The sequence below is a fragment of the Caenorhabditis elegans genome, chromosome IV, assembly GCF_000002985.6.
Source record: "Caenorhabditis elegans chromosome IV".
In the NCBI taxonomy this organism is placed as follows: Eukaryota; Metazoa; Nematoda; class Chromadorea; order Rhabditida; family Rhabditidae; genus Caenorhabditis; species Caenorhabditis elegans.
In genome coordinates this window covers 8,516,761-8,544,720 of record NC_003282.8, presented here as the reverse complement: position 1 = coordinate 8,544,720, position 27,960 = coordinate 8,516,761, and the positions used below count along the sequence as shown (strand labels likewise).

Below are 27,960 nucleotides of genomic sequence, written 5' to 3'. Positions count from 1 at the left end.
ATTGTAAGATATGATTTTTAAACTATAGATTTATCTATTTTATCTTGAGATGAAACGTATTACTCGACTAATAGTAGAAAAGAACATGAACCAACTCATTGTAAACTAGTAACTGACACGGATCACCTGAGCTCTCGGAGCCACTACATGACAAAATATGAGAAATACACTAACATTTAAAAAATGATGTAGTTCTCTCATTTTCGAGGATTTTCAAACAAGAGTCTTCCTTCGAAAAAGGTGAGAGATGTGCTCTTTTCGAGTGAAATATGAGTGTTGAAATTTTGAGCCATTTTTTGATGGAAAACGCATGAAATAGGTGCCAAAGAGGAATATAGAAGGATCCCTGGTAATTTATTATTGTCTAGAATTTAATTTTAAAGAAAAAATAAAACCAAAAAAATCTACAGAGAAAACAAAAAAAGCAACAATAAATAGGATTAATAAATTTAGAAAAGAAAAGAGATCACCAGTTGGGAAATGTGATTTTTCAGTAAAAAAAGGGGGAAATGCTATTGGATAGCTGAAAATCGTGAATCTGAACCGTTTTCAAATATTTCAGGGGAAAATGTAATAAGAGGAATTCTTTAAAGATCTAACAAGTAAGCAATACATTTCTATTTGGGTAAACTGATATTTCAGTTTTTGGGGGAATTTAGTAAGTCCTACTCCTTGCGAGGAGCTCTGCGATGGCGAGCTTTTCTGTCATTTTTCTCTTCTTCTCCTTCGTCATCATCGTCGTCGGTGCTCGGAGATACCTAGGCAATTCATTTTTCGAAAAGGTGAGCAAATGAGATTTTTATTGCTTTACACTTCATAGAGTTTTTTTTGAAGAAAAATTAGATAAAATGACTCAATGTGCCACAACACTTAAAATCTGTCAAAGCTTAAGCTATTAAAGTTTCTCAGCTGAAATTCCAATGCAAATTAGTTCAGTTTAAGAGATTGAGCATATATAAATTTGGTATATTTATTATTGACAAAAATTTGAAACGAAAGCTGTGATTTTCATGAAATTTATTTTTGATCTACAATTCAATGAACCAACCTTATTCTTTTTCTTCTTAAGAAGTCGTGTTCTTTCACGTCTCGCCATTTCTTCCTCATCATAATCCGAATCAGAATCTGATCTGACGTCCTTAGCCTGCCCTCCGGTTGAAGTACGATAGGCAATACGAAGAATAATGAAAGTCCAGAAAATGTGAAGGAAGAAAAGGAGAATGAGAGCGAAAACGATGAGGCGAGGTGCATATGGTGGGCTCTGAAAGTTATTAATTTAAAAACTCTTTTTTTTTTAATTCCCATACCAATTGATAATCCCAAAGTATGTAATCTGGCTGAATAAGGGCAGCAGCTTCTGTAACTGCTGAGCGAATAACAATGAATGGATAATAGATGAGACGAGTGGCAACCCATGAACTGAAGAATAGTACAAACATGAAATTGGTCATATTCTTGTTGTGAGCATCATATCGAACAAGTTTTCCTCCCTCTAGGAATACATCCGAAACATCATGAGAGAGAAGAATCAAGGTTCCGACTCTGAAAAAGTGACATTTAATTCGTTTGTTTCTGGTTTGGGAAGCGTAATTTTTTTAAACTTTTTTAGCCTGCGAATATACTTGATTAAGTTTGTAAAACTGAATTTTAAAAAGTATCATTTTCACATTTAGTATCGAATTTTTTCAACTTTAAAAATTTCAGTGTTCAGTTCACGATCGTTTTTTTTTTCGATTTAAAAAAACCCACCTAACAAAATTAATGGTCCAACTGGATGACAAAAGGAATATAGTGATTACGTGATGAACCATTAGTTGCCAAAAGTCAGATCTACGGACGTCGAATGTGGAGCCGATAAGAAGTGAATAGTAGAAACCGGTTTCAATCATGTAGTACCACCTGAAAATAATCAAACATTTTATAAAATCATCTTGTATTATCAAAAATCCCTTTTAAATCATAACTGATATTTTTAGTTTTAAATTTTTATGTGTTCGTGATTCGTGTTAGTGTATTTCGTTTCCATTTCGGTGTATTTAAAATGAATTTTAGTCTTATTCTTTATGATTCATTCGATTATGATTCAATTCAAATATTCATATTTGATTGTTTAAACCGTGTTATCATAAAGATTCCCATGTGCTCTTCTTAACACAGCATTCTTATCAGTGTCAACTTTATTGAATATGTACGTACAGTATAAAGTAGGGCGTACTATAATTGATCTAAAATTGATCGATTAGTCCCTTAGAAGAATTAAATAATACAATTGCTAAACTCCAATAGCTATACAAGTTTGCTTCTTTTTTTTTTTTGATAAGACTAGAATTATGTGTCATCTGAGAGCTGTTCTTCTCTGTACGAAGTGACGTGGCAAACAGAATAAATGATAACACGCAATCATTATCATAAATTAACTAGAAGAGCAAAGTTATCATTTGAAAATAGAAACTGTGAATAGTTAGGTGGAGAAAACTAAAATAATGAATAGGAAATTTTTGAAATTTGAATGTATTGGAAACTAAAAATACTAAATTGCTTCGGAAACGAAAAATCGTGTCTGATTTTAAGAATTGTCAAAGTTTTCAGTAATTCCAAAAATAGAGACAAACCAAATTGTGTCTGGAACAGGATGGAATGGATATCCAATCCAGCATTGTTTCACATCGTACAGCCATGAAGAATTCTTCATCACATAAAGTCCGTAGAGAAAAGCGAATGTATAGTAACTGAATCTCCAAAAACATTCGAGAATCTTCTTGGCTCGGGAGACACTTGCAAATCCGCCCGTCATGTGTTCCCACATCTGAAAAATATTTTAATGAATCATTTTGAAATTTGAAATATTTAGAAATTTAAAACATACACATCCGAGAAGTGTGATATTTTTCCGAGAAGCATATGCATTTGTTCTGAAGTAGAGATAAGTCACGCCGATTGTCGATTCCCAAAGGATTCTGAAAACTCTTGATTTATTTATTTAGCTCTGTAGAATTAATCTTGCTATTGCAAAAAAAATTAATAGTTTTTTGATTGCAAAACTATTATTGCTATCAGTTGTATCTAAAAATCTGTTAATTCAAATTTAATTTTTCTCAAATAAATCAATAAAAGTGTCGTCTTTCCCTGCCTGCCGTTCACAAATAATGTTCATTTTTGTGTCCGTAAGCTCATAGCCACCAACTCACTAAAACAAATACAGTCTCTCTTTCTCTCTTTTCCGTTCAGCCGTTTGCACTCATTCTCATTGAAAATATAACGGGTTTTGTTGGACGGAATGCACAAACGGCACAAATCATACTATATCATTTGATTATTGTCTGAGACTTTAAAGAGATGTGCTCAGTGCATTGTCGTTAATAAAATATATGATCTTGGCATGTAACAACGGAAATTTCGGAAAATGCAGTTACTAATCTTGTACCTAACTAAAAGGGCTAGCAATTCGCTGGTACAGTAGTCTACCGTATACGGCGTAAAAACGTTTTAATAAAAAAAACGAACCTGATAATAACCAATGGAATTGCCAAATATATTGGGACCAAAAGATCCACGAATTTTGCTGGAACCTCTGGCCATGTGACATTTCGTGGAAGCCAGTAAGGCTCATGCCAGAAATATGACATCTAAAAATTGACATTATTCGGGTTTAAATAGTATAATAAATTTTAGAGATATATTAAATCTACAAATTATTCTTTAAGGGTCTCGAGAAGCCCTTCAAATTTCTTTAAAATTTGTTAATTTGTCATTTTGAAAATAAGATGAATGGCGGGGTTTCTTGAACACATCCGCATGAATTATACATTCAAAAGTGAAAGGAAGAGGCTCCTCAACTAGCAAAGTGGTCCACCCTTAGCAACATGATTTGTGCTCTTTGTGCTTATTTACGGGGCCCCTCGCCGATGTCTAAAATTGATGACAATTTTGAAATAGATTTTAATTAATTTTCTTGTGTGAAATAAATGTGTATCCCAAATCAGCTGAAATATTTAAGTTCAAAAGTTTTAAAATGTTCTAAATTGTTCACAGTAGAATGTAGAACTTACCCGCCACATTTTGCAACTTGTGTTCTAGAATCGGTTGATTCTGCTCCTAGACCGCCTATGAAATATACTACTGAAAAGTCTTATCGATAACTGTTGAACATGAAAAAGAGCACGGAAAAGAGCAGGACGGGAGAAGATTGTATGCCAAAAGTTCGGTCACCTAGTCAGAGACACATACGCACACTGTATAATAGTGTGTGCTGGTGTAGAAAAAGAGACACAATTGGGAGTTGGAAGAGACACAGGTATACAAAGGAAAAGAGAATGTCGGACTCTCTTTTGGAAAGTGCAAGAGAGACAGAGAGAATAGAAGAGACGCCGACATCAGCTCTCAATGAAGCTCCGCCTATTAGGTGAAAAGGAACGGAAATTAGATGAAATAGTAATTATGAATAGTAGGTTGTCACAGTTATTTAATTTTATGGTGAGATAAATATAAAGATGAAGGAAATTGTTTAATCAGTGGGAAGTCTTTAGCTTATAATCATTACTATTGTGGGGTATTTTTCATGAAACTTCTTTTGCCATATTTTCCCCAATTTAAATTTTCAATCATCAAAGCTAGGAAGCCAGTAGAGTATGTCTTAATTTTTTTTTTGGGAGGTCAACTTTTCTTGAAAGACTAATTTTTAATGAAAATTTTAAAAAACCTTGATAATTTAGAACTGTTATTTGAAACTAGCACTTTGCTGAAAAAAAATGTCTGGAGGACGGTATATAAAGGCATTCGTAATGACATGTTAATATAGTCTTGGAGCACATTTAAAGACGATAAAAATGCATGACTAACTTGATAAACCAGTGTTTCAGTGTGACTTATGAATTTCGAAATTTTCAGACATAAACTCTTGATTTGAATTGAAGAAATTATCAAATTTTGAAAAAGTGCAAAATGAGTCAGGGTTCAACTATGATGATAAGAAGTATAAATTATACGGATGGAAAATAATTTAATTTGAAAGTAATTAATTTTTTTTTTGTTGCAAAATGTTAACTTTTACAAGCTCAAAGTGTTTATGTTTAGGACGTTTTCTTCAGAAAATGACTGACCGAATGCTCAAATTGCGAATCATGTCAACGTCTTTTTAATTCTGCAATACAGGTTTCGACAGATTATTAAATTTTCCGATTTCCACAATTCCGAGCAATAATTTTCGAGTTAGTATCTACAAAATAAATTTCCGCAGCTAAAATAATATCCGGTTTTCAGAACTTCTACGATTCGTTTTTTGAGTGTGAAACGGGATGAAAGGTGCTTCTGCTAATAAATAACAAAGCTCCGTAAAAGTTTAAATACTTAAAACAAATCAAATTTAAGCAAAATGTGTTCCTTGTTAACTTTGCACGTCACAATTCAACCAACTTCCGTCAATAAACTGTGTCTAGTCAAATAAATCATCTCATATCATATCAAATTGAAACATTACAATTTTTGGTTCTTCATTTCAACCATGTTTTTTGGTTTTTTTTTGTCTCTAAAATCATATTTCTCAAAGAAAAGTTAAAATAAAATCAGAAAAAAACTCACAGCCCACCTATATACTTCCATCGTCGTAGCGTGTTGCCTTTTTGTAAGCCTGTAAAATGAATTCTTCATTTACATCTCGAATCATAACGCGAACAGAGAGAAAATACGATTTTTCGAAGAAATTGAAGAGCAACAAAGCATAAAATTTGAAAAAATTGTTATTCAAACATAAATAAATATAAATTTAACCTGATTTACGAAAAGCTGAACGAGTTTTGATTTTTTGATTGAGGTGCCAAAACACTTTCAACTGGCTGCGTACAATACACCCCATTCCACGAACATTCTCGCTACAGTAACCCTCCTCGCCTATTTAAATAAATATTGAGCAAACGAGTCAATTTATAAATATGTCTAAAACGCATTTCAAACCATAAAATTTTTGTATAAAATATTATTTAAAATATTCCGAAATTGTAAATAAATATGGATTTAGATTATATTCATGCACCAGGAATTTCATTTTGCACATATTATTTCGACAGTAATCTGTTAAACAATTGTTAAAGATGTACATTAAAATTATTTAAAATTTTTTTACATTTGAATTTTATTACAAACCGAATATTATGTACCACAAAAAAATTTTAAGCACGTCTCGCTTTCAAGAAGCCTTTGAGAAATCATAAAATCTGAGTAGATATTCAAACTTTCCTATCGCGATTCAAAATTCCAGATTTATTTTTCTTTTAAAACATAAGATTCTCTTTTGATATCGGATATTAGTATAAATTTTGATTTACGAATTAATTGAAATAATCCATTCTCCTAAACTCTGACATTATGTACCCATAACGATAATATCAAACAACTGATGGCATTTGCTAAATCTTGATTTTTTTCAAATATTTGCTTAAAGTTTTAATTTTATGTCTAAGAATGTTTCTATTTTCAACTCTTTCCAACTTTATCAAAAATTTGAAATGTTTGTGTATTTGTTTGTGCTACAGATAAGATTTTTAGACAGTCATGTATTTATTACTTCATAGAAGGAAAAAAAAGAGCAAAAGGATTTGTACAGGGAACTTGAACTAAAATTATGAAAAGATGGGAGCTGAGGAGAAAAAACTATATACAAATGTTTGGGAAAACATTTTTAAAGGAAAGAAACCCGGCTGAAAATTAAAATTTTGTTGGGAGGGGGATCGGGGAATTCGGGGAAGCTTAAGCTGCGTGAATGATGAAAAATCGGTGGAGGCTTCAAAAAAGAAGCTGAGTATCTCAGAGAAAACTGTTCATAATTCGGAAATATCAGAAGTCGGAAATGAGGAAAGGAAATATCAACAGAAAAAATCCAAAAGTCCAAGAATTGATCCGAAAAAAGAAGAGAAAAGGAGGAAAACATTCAATATACACATATTGGATGGGGCGTGTTGTGAGGGAAATGTTCTATCCCAGATCAGCTTAAAAATCAATATCCCATCCACTTTCGTCACTTCCCGATGCAAAGTTGTCAAACGCTGGGAAAGTGTCAAAGTTCGACGTGTCAATGTCGTTGGCCACCGATGGAATGAATGGTGGACGAATTCGGTGAGCACGGAATCCGACGAAATCAAAGTTGTCAAACCAAATATGATGACGGATTTCTCCAATATCTCCAAAGCCAAGACGTTCTGTTGGCTCATACTTACAAAGGGAGAGCATCATATCGATGGCTTCTTTTGTGACGAATCTGTAACAAAACTTGATTAATTGTTTAATCATCAAATTCCCCATGAAACAAGGACTTCCAAAGCTTCCCCCAATTAAATCGTGCTTATCATTTCACTACAGTACCCCTTTCACTGGACTCGAGGATCTTACCTTGGCCACGCCCACTTTTCCAGTCCCTTCAAAATAGCGTTATAGGTAACCATTGGGTCGGTACTTGAGAATGGAGGTCTGAAAATGAAAATGTTGAATTAAATGATTTAGTCAAAAAAAATAAACTCACGATCCAGTCAACAATTCACACATGAAAATTCCAAGTGCCCAAATATCAACAGACAAATCATGTCCCTTATTGAGTACAATTTCTGGTGCAACATATTCGGCAGTTCCACAGAAAGTCCACGTCCTTCCGCCATTCTTCAATTTCTTGGCGAATCCGAAATCGACGAGCTTTGGCCATCCATTTCTGTCCAGAAGCATGTTTTCAGGCTTCAAATCTCGATAAACAATGTTTTTTCGGTGCAAGTATTCAAGAGCTTCCATGGCTCCAGCACAGTAAAATCGGGTCAGATCATTGTCGAAACGGCCTCTGAAAATTGAAACAATGAGTGAAAAGTCACTTAAAACTTGAAATTTTTCTTTAGGATTTTTGACTTCAGCTTACATTATTTGGAGGAACAGATTTCAAAAAAAAAGAAAAGAAAAATAACGTACTCTGTTCTTAAAATATCTAAAAATAGTCCTAGATAAAAACCTATGGTTCAGTTAATTCGTGAGTATACGAACTTTTTGCGGAGAATCGTCCAGATCTCTCCACCAAGACATGGCTCCATGAGCATGTAGATCTTCTCACTGTCACGATATGTTTTGTACATTCTGAAAATTTCAAAAATTTGTTTCAGGAATTACACATCAGATATTTCTAACTTACCTAACAATATAATCATTATCACATTGCATTAATATCCGACGTTCCGATACAACATGGCTCTCCTGTTTCGTCTCAACAATATGAGCCTTGTTCATAATTTTCAGAGCATAGGTACGCGATGAAGCCGAACGGACGAGTTCGACACGTCCGAAACCGCCCATTCCGAGAGTTGAGACACGTTGCAAGTCTTCCAATTCAACATCGGCTTCTTCTATCGTACTACTGAAAATTAGAATTTAGTTGAATTTTTAAATGGATTTTTCGAGTTTTCTACTACCTATCATAACACGTTATCTAAGCCCCTTTTCTAACTAAAAACCAGTCATTCTAAGCAAAATCGTACACATGTTTGTCTGGGCTTCAGGAGGAGCAAAAACAAAGAACAAAGTCTCTCCACATGCCGATAGCACGTGGACATTGCAAGAGTATTGTAGTTACTTGCAGTTCAATGAGTTCCTGAATCTCCATAGAACGATCAAAAAATGGCAAGAAAATCTAGTCAATTTTTTGAGAATCATAGAATGTTGAAGCTATTCTAACAACTCAATGCTGAAATAAAATATAAAATTTAAATTTTTACTCACCTTGCCCGGGGTCGTATCTCATCGTCCAAATCGGTGGTGTCAAGTGCTTTACACAATTGTTCAACGTGCATTTTGATTAGATGTGCGGGTCCTTCGAGGACAAAGAATCGTTCGAAACGACCTCTGAAATGACACGTGGCATATACTTGACAGGCAAGAAGTTTTGATATTTCAAAAAGTTAATTTGAAATTTTTTCAAGATGAAGAATGAATATCGATGAAGCAGCAGTCACCACCACCAGCACAAAAGCTGTATGTGCTGGGAGCTCATGCGTTGTGCTCCGTGGAAAATGAAGGAATGAAAAAAAGGCAAATATTTGATTTTAACAACAGAACAAGAGAAAGAGAAAGAGCACATCAGACTAGGCGACGGCGATGGTTCACAAACCACCGTAATCGTTCCGGAAAAGCTAGATCTATACTAATGAAAACGTCACACCAGAAGAAGCTGGGTACACGTGAAGGAAATGATTAGAGTTCGGAGCACAATGCTTGGAGCAAATTGGAGTTTCAAAAAGAAAAGCTGAAGTTACTAGAGTTAAACTACTATGTACATCAAACTAAAAATGGAAAGAGCACGCACGCGAACTCAAAGAATACAGTAACCAATGTAACAAACTGAGAATTCGTCTTAAAAATTGAAAACAAGACGCATCTATTTATACCAGACATAATTGCCGCTTGTTTGAGATCTGACTGAAAAAATTGTCAAGCGAGAGAGAAGAGACATTGTAGGCGTGGCCTTTTGTGACAAGGGGCGGGATGAGAATCGAGAGAGGTAGAAGGGGTGTGGCAAATCAGAAGAGACTTAGAGAAGACATGGGGCACGTGAACCATGGATGATAGAAACATCAAACTACGATGGACAATCAACTGTATTAGATGTAATGATGAAGTAGAGGAAATAAGATGATTGAAAATAACAATAAACACATTCGAATCAAAAGGCGTGGTGTGGGGGGTCATATGGGTTACTGTAGGTTTGCAGATTGGGTCTAGACTTATGATCATTGTGTTTAAGTATGTGAGGTCATGAGCTTTTGAAAAAATGTACTCAAATTGTAATATTTGCACCTGATTGATACTTATGTGTTAACATTTTGAACTTTCAAATTTTTTAAATTTTTTAAACCAATCACATATGTATAAGGTATTGAAACAATTCATAATCAAACCAATTTGCCCAAATTTTATCTCAAATGGAAAAATTAATATAAACGTTTCAGAATTATCCTTTTTTTTAATTTTAAGCAAAATGTCAAAAATGTCACTAGATTCAGATTACCAGATTAATGAGCAGAATATTTGAATTTTAAGTCGCCAAACCGTCACACAGGTTCAAAGAAAGTTCAAAACGTTGCGCCAGCGAGCGCTAAGCCAAAAGACTTAACCCTCTTAAATATTATACATTCCTATTTATTTATCTGATAAAAATACAGTAAGTAACCAAAAAGGTATTTAGGTCAAAATTATTAGGAGTTGCGCCATAAATTTACAGTACCCTCTCATCAATCATTCTCATTTTGACAGTCAATTCTAAAAAAAGGACACAAAAGACAAAGAGTACAGAAGCTTAGACGCTGAAGTCGTTTTTTTCTCATTTTTTCACTCTTATCAGTCAACCTATTCTCACTATCAGCAGGCGAGGCTTGCAGCATGAATCTCACCCCACCTAGAACATTACACTGAAAAATTTTAGTAAAGTCTGGAATTCCAAAACTCCACTTATATAAATTTTTAACAAACTTTAAGGAATTGAGCTTTCAACTCAAAGTATTGGTCCCGTGCGGATCACGTGAGATGAGTAAAGAACATTACGTAGAGAAATAATATGGAAAAATCAGAAACAGAGAGATACTTTGGCAATTGATTTTTTAATGGAAAAGTATGAAGGTGGAAAATTTCCAGTTTTTCTGTGACTCAGATGGGAAGATGGGAAAATATTTGAAAACGAAACAGACAACAAAAGATGATGAAAATTCAAAAATTTTGCGGTTTTTTTTCCAGGAAAATTGAATCTTTGATCTGATGCCGGTAACCTATGAAAGTTTTAATCTTTAACCCAGTACTCTGACTCTTTGGGTAAACCTACAAGGATCTTATAATATCAGTGACTAATAAATATATTAATTGTAAACATATATGACGTCCCAACACCCACATGAGATTGTCACTTTCAGACAAACTTTTATACTTGGCAAAGTGGCAATCTAGACTTTGAAATAATAAAAAAAGTTGGCATCACAAGCATTTCTAACACAACAAACAAATAAGTCCAAACACTCAAAAACCTATGTTTTCATGTCGTCTCAAACTATCCGAAATCATAAAAATTTGCGTGCCACTCCCCCCGCCGGGAGGGCCTTTGGACCCCCAATCAGCTGTTCAATTGAAAAATAGTATGGGTTGCGAAGAGAAATAGAGAGGTTGAGAGACGAAATTTCGAGATCAAACAATGTTTCTTCTCATTCTTTCCGCAAGGTGTGTATACAAACAACCTTCCGCACGGAATATTCAGATACGCATAATTTTTGATCGGTTGAGAGTTTGATCTCTGGTTTAGGTTGGCGGCGGCGAAACTTTAAGTTGATTGTTCTGAAAGCGCTGACAAATTTTGGAAAGCTATGAAGTTGGGGGAAATTTTTTTTTCAAACAAGAGAAGATCAAAAAGTAATTTTGAGAAAACTGCGAGAATTTGATACTGGGAAAAATTTCAAAATGAGTATGAGTTGACCTGAATAACCTAAGACTCGCAACCTTAAAGATAGTTCCATTCTCCAAAAGTTTTGGTTACCGGATCTCCCATTATTCTCAATATGTTTTAAAACTTCCGTCTTCATGTCAGCTCTGATGAGCTACTCAAATCAAATATTTTTGTGTTTTTATCATCAGTTTTTTGTCTCAATATTCTTACAAAATACTGAAAAGCCGATTAGCGTGAAGTGTAAGTCTACAATACTTCGGAGCCAGTTGAAAGTGAAAGTCAGCGTACATACAGGCACATTCACGTGGGGACGAGTTGATAGGTCGGGCGGCGGCAATTGATTTGATAGGTCAAAAATTTTATGAGTGTAAGAGTCTAACTTACATTTGCAAGATTCTGCACTTGGTTGCACTTGGAAATTTGAATTCTATAAGTCACTAGAATCTGGCAAATCGTCTCAAAAACTTCCAAAGACTAATCGTGTCTGAGCAGTGAAATCATTTTAGTTTTTCAAAAATGAATCATTCTGGCTGTTCTTTAACCTAGAATTGTGAGCAATAATTTCACGACTTATGACTGGAAACTTGATATCTACATTGGTTTCTAAAAAATAATAAACAAAAGAAGAGAAGCCCGCCGATACTTTACGATTTTACAATATTGGTGCTGATTCGGAGCAGGTCAAAGTGCAGATTCAGAGATGAACAGGTGTTATTAGTCGTCACTTGGAGCACTAGAACAGAACAAAAGAAAGTAAAAAAGTTCAGCAAAAAAGTTCAGAAGTTCGAGTACATCCAACTCAAGTGAACAATTGATGTCTGTAGATGGATTCAGAATGTGACCAGAATAAGACCATCGTTTTCTGTACCTCTAAAGGTTAGGAGAAGATTTCAAGACAAGAGTGCAGATTGGCTAGACTGTCTACAAGCCCTCGATTTCTTTTTTCTAGTTCACCTTCATTTTTCTTCCACTTGGAAATTAAATCAAGTGTACAGAAATAGTACAGATAGCACATCATAGTTCATGCTTGCTTCTGCTTATCAAACACTGCATTCATGCACACACAAACTTTCACTTTTTCTACTAATTCTCCAATTCTATGGAAAATGAACTCACTTTCTTCCACACCGAAGTTCAAAGTCTTGTCCAGCCACGATCTTGCTCACTTCGCCCTGATCGTCGCATAGCACCTGAAATAAATATCAATAATGTACGAGAGAGAAGGAATATGAAGAAAGTTTTCATTATTTATTAATAACTCAAAATTTTGGTGCTATTGAGTTTTCATGTTTTCAGTCATTTCCACTCCCATCTTTTCTTGATCTACAGAAATGACGAGAACTTAATTTTTGAATGCATTCCAACTAGAATCTCAAAGTGAGACTTTTTCCACGGTACATGAAACAGAAATAAAATTACCCACGAATTTCAGAGCTAACGTCAAGGGATCTCACTGTGTTCAGTTAGAACGTTTTTTTTCAGATTTCTAAGATCTTTCATCTTTTAGCGGTTGTTAGAACTGTTCCTTGTCAAAATTCTAATGCTTTAATTTTTATCAGTCTGCTGTGCCCGATGTCTTTCATTTAGGTAACCTTTAGGATATGACGAAGACTATTAAAAAGATGGGGAAAAAGACAAAGGGAACCAAAAAGAACCGGTTCAAGTCGTACACTTTGTGTATATTATTTCGGCGGAAACGCAAACTCCTTCACTTATTTATTTCTGTGATTTTAGATGATTAGGCCGCTATTTTTACAGGTTCAATTTGACAAAATTCCAGTGAAAATTATAACAACCAAAGATTAAAATCGCTTTTTAAATGATAAAGAAAACGCACAATTTTCAAAAAACAGACACAAAGAACTATCAAATTGAATCCCTGATGACGAAGAGGAACGTCGTAAAACGGAGAAAATGACTTTTTTTGGTTGTGGGGGAGAATAATGAACAAACAAACGAGAATAGTTCGGGGAACTTGGGTTACGCATTATTCGTTTTTATTTGAATAAAAATTTGTAGGGATTGAAAAAATCGAGTTCAAGTTTTAAATTAGCCGGGTTTATTTTTTAATTTTATCCCGAACTACAATGAATAGAAAATGGCTTCAACTACAGAAAAATCCATTAAATGCCCCGACTCTATCTAGACAATGTGTGATTCAAACAAATTTTCTTGTGTTTTTCGGAATTTATTCGGGCACCGCAAAAATGTTAATACGCTATGTTATGTCTTATTGGCCGCTTTTCAATTAACTATCGATCTTTCATGTTGACAGTCCAATTTTTCAACGTTTTTTTTCTATATCCCGTTATCACCAAATCAATCATTATCACACTTTTCTCTTTCCAATTTCGATATCTATTCCATCCGTGACCACGCATTGAAAGAAATATAATGAAAAAGAAAGAGGAAAAAAGAAAAATGATTAAAGTGTGAAGTGTTCTTCGGAATCAGAAGATTCTTATCACCTTTCTCTATTCCGTTTTCTTGTGTCATTCACACACAATAGATAGACAAAATGACGTCTTCTTCGCGTTCTCGTGGTTTTCATGTCAGCATGTTTGATTTTTTGACTTTCAATTACTTTTTGTTCCATTGCATAATATAATGGTTCCAAGTTTGAAAGAAGATACATGAATAGAGAGGGAAAAGAAAGAAACAAAAATGAAATGGTCCAGCTGATCGTACTATGTCGTCTGATTTTAATTGGAAAGGACAACGGAACTTATTCGATGTGATGATTCGAATTAGAAATAGTACTAAATGAAAATAATTGATGAACTGAAAATTTGGTTTGAAACAAGGATCAGAATTTAAAAAAAGGGATCAATTTTAAATTCAAAGTAAAGCCTGATGTATACATTATAATTAATATCGAAACTTTTATTCAATATCCTTTCAAATGTTGCTTTTAAAAAATATGTCTTCTTCGAACAGTGACCGTTCTCAGTGGTCGCTATGGTCATAAAACTACCGTAATCTCAATAACATGTTTTTGATTATTTTTTTTTAGTTCAGCTGTCCATTCACATATTTGTCACATTTTGGACTCAACGATCTAATTATTGATGGCTGATTAACCGGTGATTTAATTAATTGTATTAAAAAATCGGAGACGAGAAATTGTGTTTTGTTCCCGGTTAGACAATATTTCAAAAAATGTACTCAATGTTCATGATTTATTTCAGATCCACAGTGTGGGAGGATGTGCCTCCGGAGCCAAAGTGCTCGAGATCAAAGTATCATGAACATTGTTTTATTGGATTTGAGATGATAGAAAAATCAAACTTTCAGGAACAGCACAAAAACTATGAATTATTTATAGGAACTACACACTTGTCAAAAACTAACAAATATTTTAACTCTATTGTTCCAGTAAAATTCCTTATGAACTTCAATGAAATTAGCAAAAAGTGATGTGGTTTACTGTTCGGTTTCCAATCAATTCACGTTAGGATTTTATTTTTGATCTTCACAAGTAATGACTAATATCCTATCATTTAACCCAAAAAATTAACGATTTCATTTCCGTTTTCCTAAAATACCTGTTCGTCTTTGAACGGAAGATTTATATCACGCCATCTAAAATTTTGCGTCACCACAGTTCGTCACCAGACAATTAAGTTCGAAGATAAATGATCAGATCTCAAATTAATTTTATACAAAATTAATTGGTTTTGGAAAGTACGGTCTCTGTTAGACAATAAAAGTTGAGAAAACTAAAAAACATTAGGCATTTGAAGCTTTGGAATTCTTTGTGTTGACCCACATTGAAACTTTTAAATAGAACAAAATTTCAAGTAAACATGTTTTTTCTAACTGCTCATCTAATCCAGGTAAAACAATATTATTCACTTCGAAGTAATCACATGGTCATATAATCGATCATAATTTTCTCGATCTCTCCCTGATAGCTAGAGACTTTTGACCAACTTTGACTTCAACTATTACAATTGAAAATGATTGTAAGGACACGTTTCCAATCCGGTTTTATTCGTTCTCTGCAGAAAGTCGTCGTCACTGAAAAAGGCGAAGACGAAAGAAAAACAGTCATGTGATAGACCACATGATTGGGATAACGGCACGTATCTTACTCCCCAGATACCTTTTTTCCGGTCGGTCATTCAATCGAAATAAGACAACACAGCAGCTAAATTCTTTACAAATTGGGAGATTGAGAATTAAATTTTCTGATTGTTCAAAAAGGGTGAAGATGAATGAATCTTCAACTAGAGAAGTTAAGTACAACAACTCTAAGTGTATGTCAAAACCTTTTCAAACTGGTAGAGAAATTCCACACATGATGACAAGTCAGCAGTGAAGGACACCAAAACATCCTTTACCATGATTCGGGTTGTGCCTGCTCGTAGGTACGGAAATAAGCACTTTGTGGAAACGCTGCATTTTTTTCCAAAGTCATATTTTTTTGCAAAACTCGAAGAAATAAACATAACGACCATCAGATGCTGCAAGATTGTCCAAAATTGCCTTGTTTTTCTTCCCAGCACGTGTCTTCTAGTCCAGTTTCTAATTGTAAGCTATTAAGCGATTCACCTTGACCGTTCGTATAGTGTTGGGGCGTGGGAGTGTATCAAAAAATCAAACTTCGTCCGATCTTTACCCAGTTCCAACCCTTGTCCACATGCTTTTTAATGTAACCACGCGCCTCTGGACATTTTGATGTACTAAGAACTGTTGTGTTAGTGATAAGAAATCTCTCGATTTGACTTGCAATGAATTTTTTGATAGCACGAAGGCAATATATACAATACCGCCCGTCTCACACGTACACAACTAAATGTTTTTGGAATTCGAATTGGAAGAACAAACAGCATTTTGACACTTTTGACAGTTAAAAAAAGGGAAATGGACTGAAGGAAGTTGTTCCTGGTTATAACTTTAGTTGATGAACAGTATACATTCGATGAGGTGAGAATCACGACCGTTCGCCACCTCATGTATGCAAAAAATGGTGGCTTCAGGAGAGCAAGCAGATGGAAAGGAGCTAGGTTCCATTACGCCTCCACCAGGTGAAATTTTTTCAAAAATTCCAGATGCTCTATAATAGCTTTCTAGAGGTAAACATTTCTAAAGGATTTCTAAATGTATCAATCGGTAAAGCTTTCAAAACGTTGATCTTTACTCCAAAATTTTGCAGACAAGACACCATTGTTTTTCAAAAATACCTTGCGTTCCTTGACCCTTTTTTTGCAGAATGGTAGGTCAGAACAAGTTGTTCTCTGCATCCAATTGATTCCAATCAGATCAACAAACCATTGGCTTGTCAACAAATTCTTCATCTGTTTTCTCTTCCTCCCACCGTCATTCTACTTGGATTCACATGTTCTCTCTTATCATTCGACCAGTGCCAATCACGTGACTATCACTTCTCTACCAAACTCTCACTGTATGCCACACTATTTCTCATCGGTTTCATTTCTGGAACCCGGCACTGCAAGTACAAAGTGACGGGACGGGCAGACTATAATGGCTTGGGTCGTTTATCAGACAATAATTAGTGAAAAAAGATTGTGAAGAGACTGAGACATTTTTCTTGCAAGACTCACATTCACACGCAACTGACATGATAATGGAACAAAAATAGAGGAACAAGTTAGTGTGAAGAGATGGAAAAGATGCTGACAGTCATATGAATAGAGATAAGAGACACAGTGGGGATAAGGGAATTGATTTGTTGTGTGACTGTGAGTGATAATTGATAATGAAATGAACTTTTTTTTGAAGAGACGAAGAAAACTGATTTGTCAGGGACATTGATTCGATTATCTCGTAATGGACTTAGACCCAAATGGACATTATCCCCATTTCGCTTAAACCGAACATCACCAATTTTGTTGTGATTGATCGAATTAGTGTTATCAGTTTAAAAAAGTGTAGGATAAAGCGTTGGAGGCTAGAAAATGTTGCGATTCCATTTTTCAAAGGAAAGTGGGATCGAGGTATATATATTCGTAGAATAGTTTGTCTGAATAACAAAATTAAAATTTTGTGAAGTAAAATTACAACTTCACTTTTTAGCAATTTCAAGCTTTCAGAATCTAATTTTAAACTTTCAAAATTCAGTAGTCACATATTTTTATCTGATTGTGAAATAAACTTTCCACAAAACCACAAAACAGTCAAACTGAACGCCTCAAAACTTGTCTAGAAGCCAGCCTACAATTTCCATGAGAAAATTCACACTATAGGCGTTTTGGCTTATTATTAAGGAATATTTGGTAACTTTCCATTTTTCTTTGAACGTCCCTAACATTTCCAAACCTTACTCCCGTATCACTACAACATTGTTTTTTGTTTATCAGTTTACTTTCTCTAACAAAATTATGACGTGAAAAATGGAAAGTAAAGGTCATTTTGTTGTTGCAAATTTTGTATTAAAACTTGTTTTCAATAGATAATTCTAGACAAGACGATCAGCAAAATAAGACAATTTCGGCTTGGACTAGACGAAAATAGGCTGTTTAAAAATGCCGTGATAAATAGCATGTGACACTGCCAGTCTTGGTCTCTAGATTTTTATAGATTGTTTTTGTTTACAGATTTTTGGTCTGAAAATCAGACTGATAATACATACGAAACATTGATTTTAAAGGATCAGAAATTTTCAAATGTTCTAAATGTTTTTCTGTTTTGGGAAAGTAGAGTGACTCGGACTCAAAAAGAAAAACTTATTTTCCTTTGGTTTGCTTGCATATACTCGAAGTGTCCCAAAAAGAAAAGTTGGCAAAATAGAGGTCAGATGTCTTTTGATAAAAGTAGTCATTTTTTCGAGCTTTTTCAAGCTCATGGATTCTTGTGATTTCAAAATCTTAAAGGTGAAATTCAGAAGAAACGTGCTTCCGAAACAAGAATTCACTAAAGAACACACCCAATACAGTATATTATTATCATATCAACTACAGTAATCCGTGTTAAATCCACATGGGATTCACGTGATATGACCTCATCTCGATCAACGTTCTCTTCTCTTCTCTTCCTTGTCAATTTCATCTTCTTCTGGTTCATTTTGTATGTGTGTGTGTGTGTGTGTGATTCTTTTGCGAGATGATAGGCGTCTGGCGCCTTCTGATAACCAAACGTAACGTGGATGTGTCTATGATCTCATCTTATTCAAAACTATTTTCTGAGGACATGTGTACTGGGCTGGAAGAGGGACGGGAGCAAGTAGGAAGAGATAGAATAGGGGTTTAGAGGTTATCAGTTATCACTCAAAGAAGCAGGATCCAAATGATCGGGCTTCACGAGAAGCATGTGCACGGATATTTGAGACATCTTGTGTTTTGTATAGTGTTTATGACTGACAGGGTTCCAGATAACTGGATTAAACTAAAAGATCTTTGTATGAGAGAAGTATGGTTTGAACATAGCATAAACACTAATAAGGGGACAATGAAAAGGTTTACTAGAATTTTTTATAATTTTATCATTTTATGAGTGGTAATCACTAATCTACCCATTAGCAACTTTGCCTTTAATTGGAGTTTTCTATAATTCACGGAACCAAAATTAAGATTGTCCCAAAACATTTACCGGTACCATCCAGTACTTTCTCTGTTTCTCACCACCCATCACTATTCATCTAAACACTTTTATGATTCATATAATATACATATAATATGTACAGATACATACATTCCATCTAAATACATTATTATGATCGCGTGGTGAAAAAGAAACAAAAAGAGCAATCAAAACTATACGATTTCATATGTTTGGTTGAAGACTAATTGCCAAAGTTTTAAACACTTTTTCAACTGAAAAAATGAGACAACGCTTGTGAGGGGAATTGGCTGGAATTTGATCCTTTTTTTTTGAAAATTACAAAAGTTTTTCAAGCAACATTCACTGATGATATTCTAAAAAGAAATGCAACTGATTTTCAAAACATTCTGTTTTGAAGACTGATGTTCAGATTAAATAACTTCTCGAAAAATTCGTGTTCCTGTCACTCTTTTTTTTCAAATTGAATTTTTGAAATAAACTCAAAACTAACCGATCCTCGGCACACGAGATAAACATACTGCGGCTTCACCACCAACTCCTCTCTTGCATCATATCTCATTTCGGTGCAAAATTCAGCAATTCTCAACAAAACTTCTTCCGGATAACCACCAAAACGGGCAGAATACTTGAGATGACGCTTGAACGACATTGTCTTTTCACGAGCTGATTCCATCATGATTGCGTGGAAAACGTTGCGTTCGATTGCCCACAGATGGCACGACTCGATGGCTGAAACTCGAGAATATTGAGCTTGTTTTGTACTAAAAAGGAAATATGTTTATTTCTCTAATCTAGCCAGAATCTGGAAATTTAAAATTGCTCTCTGAGAACCCGCTTAATGAGTCGATTTATCCTAGAACTGACAAAATTCAAAGCTCACCTAAAATCCAACATTTCAAATACAGTAAATCAAAAATCAACGGAGAAATCATTGTTCAGAAACATTTGTTTCCTTTTCTGTTTTTTGTTTCCAAAAATGACTTATAAACTGGAATTCTACGTTATCTTCATATTAAAATAAATCTTAAGATCAGTTTCCAGAAAAATAAATGAGCTACATGTGACCGACGTCATGATCTATTCATAGTTGATTTTTTTTGGGTTTTTAAAAATAGTATGTATCTAAACACAAAAATATTAGAAAATGACAGAAATCACCTAGATGGGTGTGATCACTAGACATTTTATTGTCGGCTAAAAATCTAAATTTCGACAAAAAAAAACAAAACACAAGTATCGGCAACTATTTGATCCTTGCGATCCATTAAATTGGTCAAGAAAATATTATTTGTTATTGAGATTGAAAAGTGACTAAAAATTAGAAAAATTGCTATATGTTGCAGTCTAACGAGGATCGAAAATCTGATGGATTTTTGGTGTAGTTCTAGGCTGAAATGTTCCTAATGAAAATAATTTTGAACGGAAAATAAATTCAAAATTACTGTGTTTGATTGTTGGTTCAAACCGGGTCCATTCACACCATTTGTACACCCAAATTGAACTTATTTATAGACCCATTCAAAACAAAAAGTGTACAATGAAGAAGACCAGTGACGTTTTAAGATTACTATAACATCATTCTGAATCTTTGCGCTTCCTTAGATCAAACCTCGTAAATGATGTATTGTTCAATTCGTCATTTTTTGTTTTGCCTGTTAGTTGAAAAACAAGGGACTGTCTATCACTGATATGCCGGAAAACAGAGATAAACGTCTTTGAGATTTGAAATTTGAAATTTGAAATTACAAGTAATCCCAGAAGAATGTTGTTGTAAACGTTTTTGGGATCGCCGAATGTTGTGATTAAACTTAGTCATTCAGTGAGATATTTGTCAACAAACTATAATAATTTTCTGGTCAGGGTTTATTTTCCAAAAATTCCAAAAAAAAATAGCTCAGAAAAAATAAAATACAAATCTATTATCCTTTTGCAAATCATGCAAGTTGTTGACAGTGTTGTAGCAAGTTTTCGTATTGTTTTTGGATTACTAATTGAATTTGAAACGGGAAATAAATACACCGAAAATAAAAATGAAACATTCTAAAAATAAACAAATATTGTTTATAGTTGAAGGGATCTACAGATTCCTTGAAATACGCGTTTTTTTTCTGATTTACCTCTAACTGTTGCAGTTCTTTCACAGTGATGAAGAATAGCAAGCTCTCCAAATAGTGCTCCATCTTCCATTGTTCGTACAAATCGATTATCCTTCACAACTTGAACTTTTCCTTCTTTAATTGATTTCATTTAATTCATTTTTGAATAATAGCTTTGAAATGACAAGAACTCACCTTGAATAACATACATAATTGATCCAAGATCTCCTTGACGAATAATTATTGCACCAGCTGGAACTTCTACGGGGTACATCGCAGATGAGATTTTCTCAATTTGAGTTGCATCCAAATTACGAAGGAACGAGTTGAGACGCAATGCATTTCCGATTGTTTCGAAAGCTCTGAAAACTAGAAATTATTGAAACGATGCGGAATTTTTTGTTCATTTCGTAAATAATCTTTTAAACTAACCTAATCCTACATTCTCTCACAAGAGGCAAAAAGTAGATGGTAGGCAGGCACTTAAAGACGGACATTCTTACTATAAAAGCCCAGTAAAGCCGAAACTCCAAAATTTAATAAAATTGGCCAATTTAGTAAAATAGTAAATTGGTATTTTGGTCTTTTGATATTTTGCACATAGAAAAGTAGTTCAATTATGCATTTCAAGGAACATTTCTAATGTACGTACAATATTTTCCCAATTAATAAATATTTCGCCCCTATTCTCAACAATAAGGGTTCGAAAGTTCTTTTAACTGATAAAAGAAGCGTAAATATATCTTTGAGAAAATTGAGGACAAGCTAGATATGCTATCAAAGTAAAGTAGTGAGGGTGCAATACTAATAAAAGAAGTACATTGCACGTTTTCTTGTAAAAATCTTTGTGACGTATTGTCTGGGATCTTTGCAAAAATGATGCAGTCAAAAAGTTAAAAAGCAAACATAAGAACGAACCTCTTTGGTATATACCGTTGAGTTCTACTACGGAATAAATCTCTTCTGTAGCGTAAAGATTTCATTTTTCAGATCAAGTTCCCAGAATGGAAATTTTTAATCAAAATCTACCAAAGTTGAATGGTATCCAAATGAAATACAGAGGTCAAGTCCAGAGTTTATATTATCTTGGGACCGCCCATATGAGACACAGTAATCTGTGCGAACTTAGAGAGAAGAAGAAAAACTGAGGAATGAGAGCACAAAAATTCCGTGCAAAGAGCAAAGAAGAGCTCTCTCCCGTTCGAAGCTTCTTATTTCGGAAGAACAAACTGACATGATACCATTCACTTATTCTCATGTCGACTTGAGGGCAAAGCACATGTTTTTTTATCACAATGGACTTGTCTGGTTTCTTTTCGACTCATATTTGACAAGGAGTTTAACATTTTTTCAAGAAAAGTGTAGCAAGAATTTGATGAAAGAGTTTTTGCCAATATCTTTGAACGGCTTGAACTCAATGTACACCAAAATATTGTGATTTTTTGATATTGCAGTTTTTGGAGAATTGGAACGATTTGTCCAGTATGTTTAGCCACGTAGGGTCATAATACAAGTTAAAGAACCTAGCTTTATGTTGAAATAGAGTATTATCAAAATGTTTGAATCTGTCATTAAAAATATTGATAAACCTCTATAACACCCCAGAAAATAGGCACTGGATCGCCCAAAATCCGGAAACACCGGGCACCAGGTTTAGTCCGGTTTACCAACTCTACCTTAGACTATTTTGTATATTTAATCCCCACTCACGCTACTCAATCTTTGACAAATTATCAGACACTTAGTTTGAAACTTTACTGTAAATTTTCGTAATCTCGGACAAGGTGACCAGCTAGACATATTTTTGCATCTTTGACAAATATTTTGAAAAAATATGGTAAAGGCGTTTTTTTTAATCTAGCTATTTAATAAACATTTGTTTTTGGTATACCAAAACTTGAAAAAAAAAGTTCATTTAAAAATCATTGTCATGAGTCTATGTTCTGTAATTATTTATGTCAACACCATGTTATAAACGAGGATTCTTATTTTTCTAGGTTACATTCTTGTTGACTTGGAGATTATCTATTTTGAGAAAATTATATGTTTATCAAAAAAATAAATTTTACAAAATTGATGTGATGGGCTTTATTCTGAGGTGTTCGCCTATAGACACTCAGTCAAGAGCGAGTCACGGCAACTCGGTCCAAAACCATTTCTAATTAGTAAACTCTCAAAAACCACAACTAATTAGCTTAAAACCATTGTAAATTAGCTTATTTTTGCTAATTAGCAATGATTTTAAGCTAATTAGTTGTGGTTTTTGAGAGTTTACTAATAGTTTACTAGCTTATTTTTGCTAATTAGCAATGATTTTAAGCTAATTAGTTGTGGTTTTTGAGAGTTTACTAATTAGAAATGGTTTTGGACCGAATTGCCGTGACTCGCTCTTGACTGAGCACCGTTCCAAAATTTTGGTTTTATCACGTAATTGGTGTGTTCTCTATTGTATTATGAGCCTACGTGGCTAAACATAAGTATTTTTACTGTAGTTTGACTTGTGTATCTATTACGTGGCAAATATAAGTCAGTTATAGAAAAGCAGATGGAGTTTTGAGATGAGCTTGAAACAGAAAAAAAACTAACGCATCACTTTTTCCAATAATTGGTCTTTTGACTTGAATATCCGGTTCAGAAGAGATTGCAGTTTTTCTTGTTGTATTCATCATTCGATATTCATCAAGTTCCTTTCTCAGCTGTTCAATTATGTCATCCTTCAGCTCCAGCTCGGCGAGCAATGCTTCACGTGTGAAATCCATTACTGAATAACGGAAACGATCGTGAATCATTTTGATGTTTAATCAGAGGAAATATTTTAGTGAGGAGAAGAATAAACCAAGAATTTCAGAAAATGGTGAGACGAAAGATGATGATGATATGCTAATGAAGTGATGAAGCCAACGAAAATTTTTTTGGAGATGGGGCTAAACGGAAATATGGACTAATTGAAGGAAGGTGATGGGGTAAATATTCAAATGAACGTGTTTTTGTTTTCGAATTTTTGATTAAATATGTCTCAAAGAACATTTGAAGGTCTGTCTGTGTGTCTGTTTGTCTGTAGGGGATATTTGTATGTACCTAGTGGGTGTAGGTGTGAAATCATTATTGTTCACATCATTCTTGTTTATTCTACTTATTAAACAATGTTTTCTCAGCTTTCCACCTACTCGAATTTGTTTTTTAAGAGTTTTTTAAACTGTCTTTGTAGATTTAATAGTTTAAATTTTTAATCTAAATATTTAGTAAAATTTAAAGGTTCCACACTGCACTGCATTTGCGACTATTTCAAAAATTATTTATAGCAACTTCAATTTTTTTAAATCACATTTTGCATGAACTTACGGATGAAGTCTATTATCTCTAAAACTCCTACTTGCTATCCAAAAAATTCTCCCAATCTTTCTATATTTATCTTCATTGGACTCAACGTTGACCTCTCTGTCGGTGCACTGAATTTTTGCAACTTTTCTTTTTTGTATTTCCGAAAAATGCGAAAAGTCTCACAATGTGCTGGTCATGTATTAGATAGTACAGTAATTAGAGAGATGGGGTGAGAAAACAGAAGGAATGGAGGAGGAAGCTGAAAAGCAAACAGATGAGAAGTAAAATGAAGAGATGATGACGATAAACGGACAACACAGGGAGCACACTGGTGGGGTCAATCAACGATAAAAATGTTGTATAATATGATTATGAAAATTCTTTAAAAGAATCCACTAACTTGGATTTTGTTAAACTAAAGTAGTAAGGTAAATGCAAAATAACGTCACTATAGCTTTAAACTTTTATAATATCTGATTTGGTTATTCGTAGCTCAAAATTCAACCGGTCGAGCCATCACTGCTTCATTTTCATGTCTCATTCAGAGACTTTTTCGTTGCAGTTCTTTTTCTGAAACTCTTTAAGATTTAATGCTCACAAGACATGGTTACTATGATAAATTATATGAAAACCCGTTTATCTTCACAAATTTCGTCGTAAATACTTCATACCAGTTTATAAAATTAGTTTTATAGTATGTACAAGAACAACAAACAAAATTTGATATGTCGAAATATCTAAGATACTTGGTTTTAATTACTACTTTTGTAATTAGTGTGCTAGTAAATGTTCAAGATTTTTGAACAATATAACTGTACGAAATTCTAGAGAACAAAACAATTGCACTCAATCTGAAATATTTTGGTTTACAAAGAAAGTCAAAACAAATTATGATAACAATTGATAAGTAGGTTTACATGAAAATCCAACAAAAAACTTTTCTTGAAGTAAATAAGGGAAAAGTAAGAGTCTCTTCTTTCTAACTGAAAAACTCTTATTGTATATACCCCTGAGGGTGAATACGTCAAAAGAATGTATGTGGGTGAGAAATCCTTTTGAATCAAAACCGAAAAAAAGAATCTTTCGAGACTTCTCATTCGGGGGAATGTGTGTGAATATTGAGAACCAAAAATCGGGAAAAGATTTGAAACAAAAAGTTTCCGTTTCGAGGCTTTAATAGTGAGAGGGAAGCAATGAATGAGTTCCATTGGGAGCACTTTTTGTGCCGAAATATTTAAACTTTCGACTTTTGCCACAATTTCATGTTGTTCAACTCTTTTTCTCCTTTTTTTTAGGTTTTTGAAAAAAGAGTTGTGAATATTCTATGAACATTGAGACATTTTAATGGCTCAGATCGGCCAAAAGAGCACTAAGACAATTGAAATAAGAGAGTGAGGATAAAATAGAGAGTACCACATATATTATAAATTTATCTTGATATACATTTTTCTGTAATTTTAATACTTTCGTAAATTGAAGCTAAGATTACTGTAGCGGGACCCTCAAATCTAATTAGTTTTTTTTTTTGGAATTGAAGAAAACGAATTGAATGATCACTGAAGTTCAAAGACATAAAATTCGAGGTGTGTTGGCGTGTCTTCAATTCCTTAAATTTGATGAAAATGGATTCACATCTCCCCTAACTCACATTTGTTTTTCATCGGTTTTGTACCCTGAAGCTACATTTTTGTGCTGTAAACAGGATTTTCGATGGGAAAAAACTGACAATGAAAATGGAACACTAAATGAATAACAATTTTTGTATTCAACGCCTGTAGGAAAAAATGAGCTGGATAAATTTGGCTGTTACAAAAAATCGCAAGTTTGCGTAACTGATAACTGATTAACTTAATTTAAACGCTTTATATGTGGAGTAGCGTCAGTGAGGATTTTGTTTGAAAACACTTTGAAAATTCCAAAATGGACAAACACTATGCTAAACACTTTGAAATTGCTAACATGTTTTATAAAATTTTGAGTCAGTTTTGGCAAATCACCAATTTTACGAAGATTTGCATCTTTTTGAGCTGAGGATTTCTACAGGTTCAAACCCCAAAATTTGAAAAAAAGTATTAAAATCGTAATTTAAAAAATGAGACTCAATTTTTAGGCAAATACTGTTTTACTACTTGATCTTTTGATCAACTTCCAAAATTGTGAAAGACTGAGTAGATTGGCTGAAACAGAAAAATTTCGAAATTATTGTGGAAAGTGTTAGTATAATTTGTGAATGCTATGATTCAAACTATATATGAAATTTCAAATTCTCTTGTAAAACAATAGTTCAGTTTAGATTAATCCAAAATGTTCTCGAAGCCATGCAATCTTGTGCAAAAGATTTTGAACATTTTGGCAGATCTTGTTCTGTGAGACCTTTATACGAACATTTTGAAAATCATATTTTTTTGAATACGTTTCATATTAGAATATTATCAGCTATGTATACTGTTAAAAAATAAGAAACCTTCTTATGTCATTCCTGCTAAATCGAAAAAGTGGAATATTTTCAAATTTTGCAGGATATGTAATTTCACGATTTCAGACAAATCAATCTTATTCCTACTATATTCTCATATTAAAAACTGACGGAAATTCAAAAGGACACCTTTTTTCCTATTCATCTTCTTCATTCTTACTTAATAAATGTATATGGCTTCTTTTTTTCCCGAATTTTTGCGCTTTTTCTCCTATTTTGTGTCTTTGGTTTCCGCGCAAAAAGAACTGAATGAGACATCGTGTGACTTTTTTTGAGCCATCATAGTTCTGGCTCTTAAAAACTCAAAAGAACTACAGAAACAGATAGCGTGAGAAATAAATGAGGAAAGAAAAGAATATATTTCCAAGAAAAAGTTAAGCTTTCTGCACGTAATTATTTTACTTTTTTCGGGAAAATTGAATGAATTGATTGGAAAACGAGATATTTATAAAGAGATATTACAACACGAAAGATCAAAAAATCGAACGTTTGAGTTTTAGATGAAGCGGAAATAAACTAGAACATGTACAGGAAAATTGACAGAAATTGGAAGCTTAAAATCTTAAATGTATATTCTCATTTTCAATAATCTCCCTAATTTGAAATTTCATACAGAAATTATTTCAGAATAAAATTTAAGAGAAAGTGCAAATTTCTTGTTTCTTTTTCATCTTTTTCGCCTCGCTCCATCCCGCCCATCCATTTCAATTACTCTTGGGAATTAGAATCAAATAAAAAAAGAGCAGAACCTAGAAAAGACAAACACGTACTTTTACACATTTTCCATGAAAAAAGGCATGAAAATTTGCAACGTCATAACTTTGTCTAAAAGAAAAATGCGAAAAAATCAAAAGTGAAAACCCATGGGAATGGAACATGTGGGCGTATAAAAGACATAATTGTAGGATTGGAAATCTAGATTTGCTGAAAATGTATTTCAAAAAATTTATGAAATTGTAGATTTATAACTAAGCAGTTATGCTTAGAATTAAAAAAAAGAAATATATATATTGGTTTCTAGAATTTAAGAAAATTAGGACTCTACTAAAATAATGACTGAACTAAAATAATTCCAAAAAAGCTTTTGAATTGAAAAA

General features: G+C 33.6%; 2 protein-coding genes and 2 non-coding genes across 8 annotated transcripts; all 4 read right to left on the bottom strand.

Annotated features, from left to right (window-relative positions):
- Nucleotides 1-308: 308 nt before the first annotated feature.
- On the bottom strand, nt 309-5,598 carry hyl-1 (the record flags this gene model as incomplete). Of its 3 annotated transcripts, none has more annotated exons than NM_069058.9 (8): nt 309-758; nt 1,049-1,261; nt 1,308-1,542; nt 1,750-1,899; nt 2,613-2,806; nt 2,867-2,957; nt 3,505-3,626; nt 4,050-4,058. In NM_069058.9, the coding sequence occupies 8 exons, from the start codon at nt 4,056-4,058 to the stop codon at nt 666-668; spliced, it is 1,107 nt and encodes a 368-aa protein (NP_501459.1). The 3 variants fall into 3 exon arrangements, with proteins under 3 accessions (NP_501459.1, NP_001368453.1, NP_001294030.1); NM_001307101.3 differs by lacking the exon at nt 4,050-4,058 and adding an exon at nt 5,578-5,598 and having other exon boundaries at nt 666-758; NM_001380373.1 differs by lacking the exon at nt 4,050-4,058 and having other exon boundaries at nt 346-758.
- Nucleotides 5,599-6,533: 935 nt separating this feature from the next.
- pkg-2 lies at nt 6,534-23,827 on the bottom strand (the record flags this gene model as incomplete). 3 transcript variants are annotated; one of them, NM_171402.6, is made up of 11 exons in its annotated part: nt 6,534-7,249; nt 7,381-7,458; nt 7,511-7,816; nt 8,014-8,103; nt 8,159-8,380; nt 8,743-8,865; nt 12,563-12,636; nt 19,461-19,699; nt 21,088-21,201; nt 21,262-21,428; nt 21,985-22,118. In NM_171402.6, 11 exons carry the CDS (start codon nt 22,047-22,049, stop codon nt 6,982-6,984), a joined length of 1,746 nt encoding a protein of 581 aa, NP_741468.1. The 3 variants fall into 3 exon arrangements, with proteins under 3 accessions (NP_741468.1, NP_741467.1, NP_741469.2); NM_171401.10 differs by lacking the exon at nt 21,985-22,118 and adding an exon at nt 23,653-23,827 and having other exon boundaries at nt 6,536-7,249; NM_171403.6 differs by lacking the exons at nt 12,563-12,636; nt 19,461-19,699; nt 21,088-21,201; nt 21,262-21,428; nt 21,985-22,118 and having other exon boundaries at nt 6,982-7,249; nt 8,743-8,813.
- 21ur-11746 lies at nt 20,910-20,930 on the bottom strand. Its single transcript, NR_056313.1, has one exon.
- A 2,680-nt stretch (nt 23,828-26,507) lies between the features above and the next one.
- Nucleotides 26,508-26,528, bottom strand: 21ur-11673. Its single transcript, NR_056312.1, has one exon.
- Nucleotides 26,529-27,960: the final 1,432 nt, after the last annotated feature.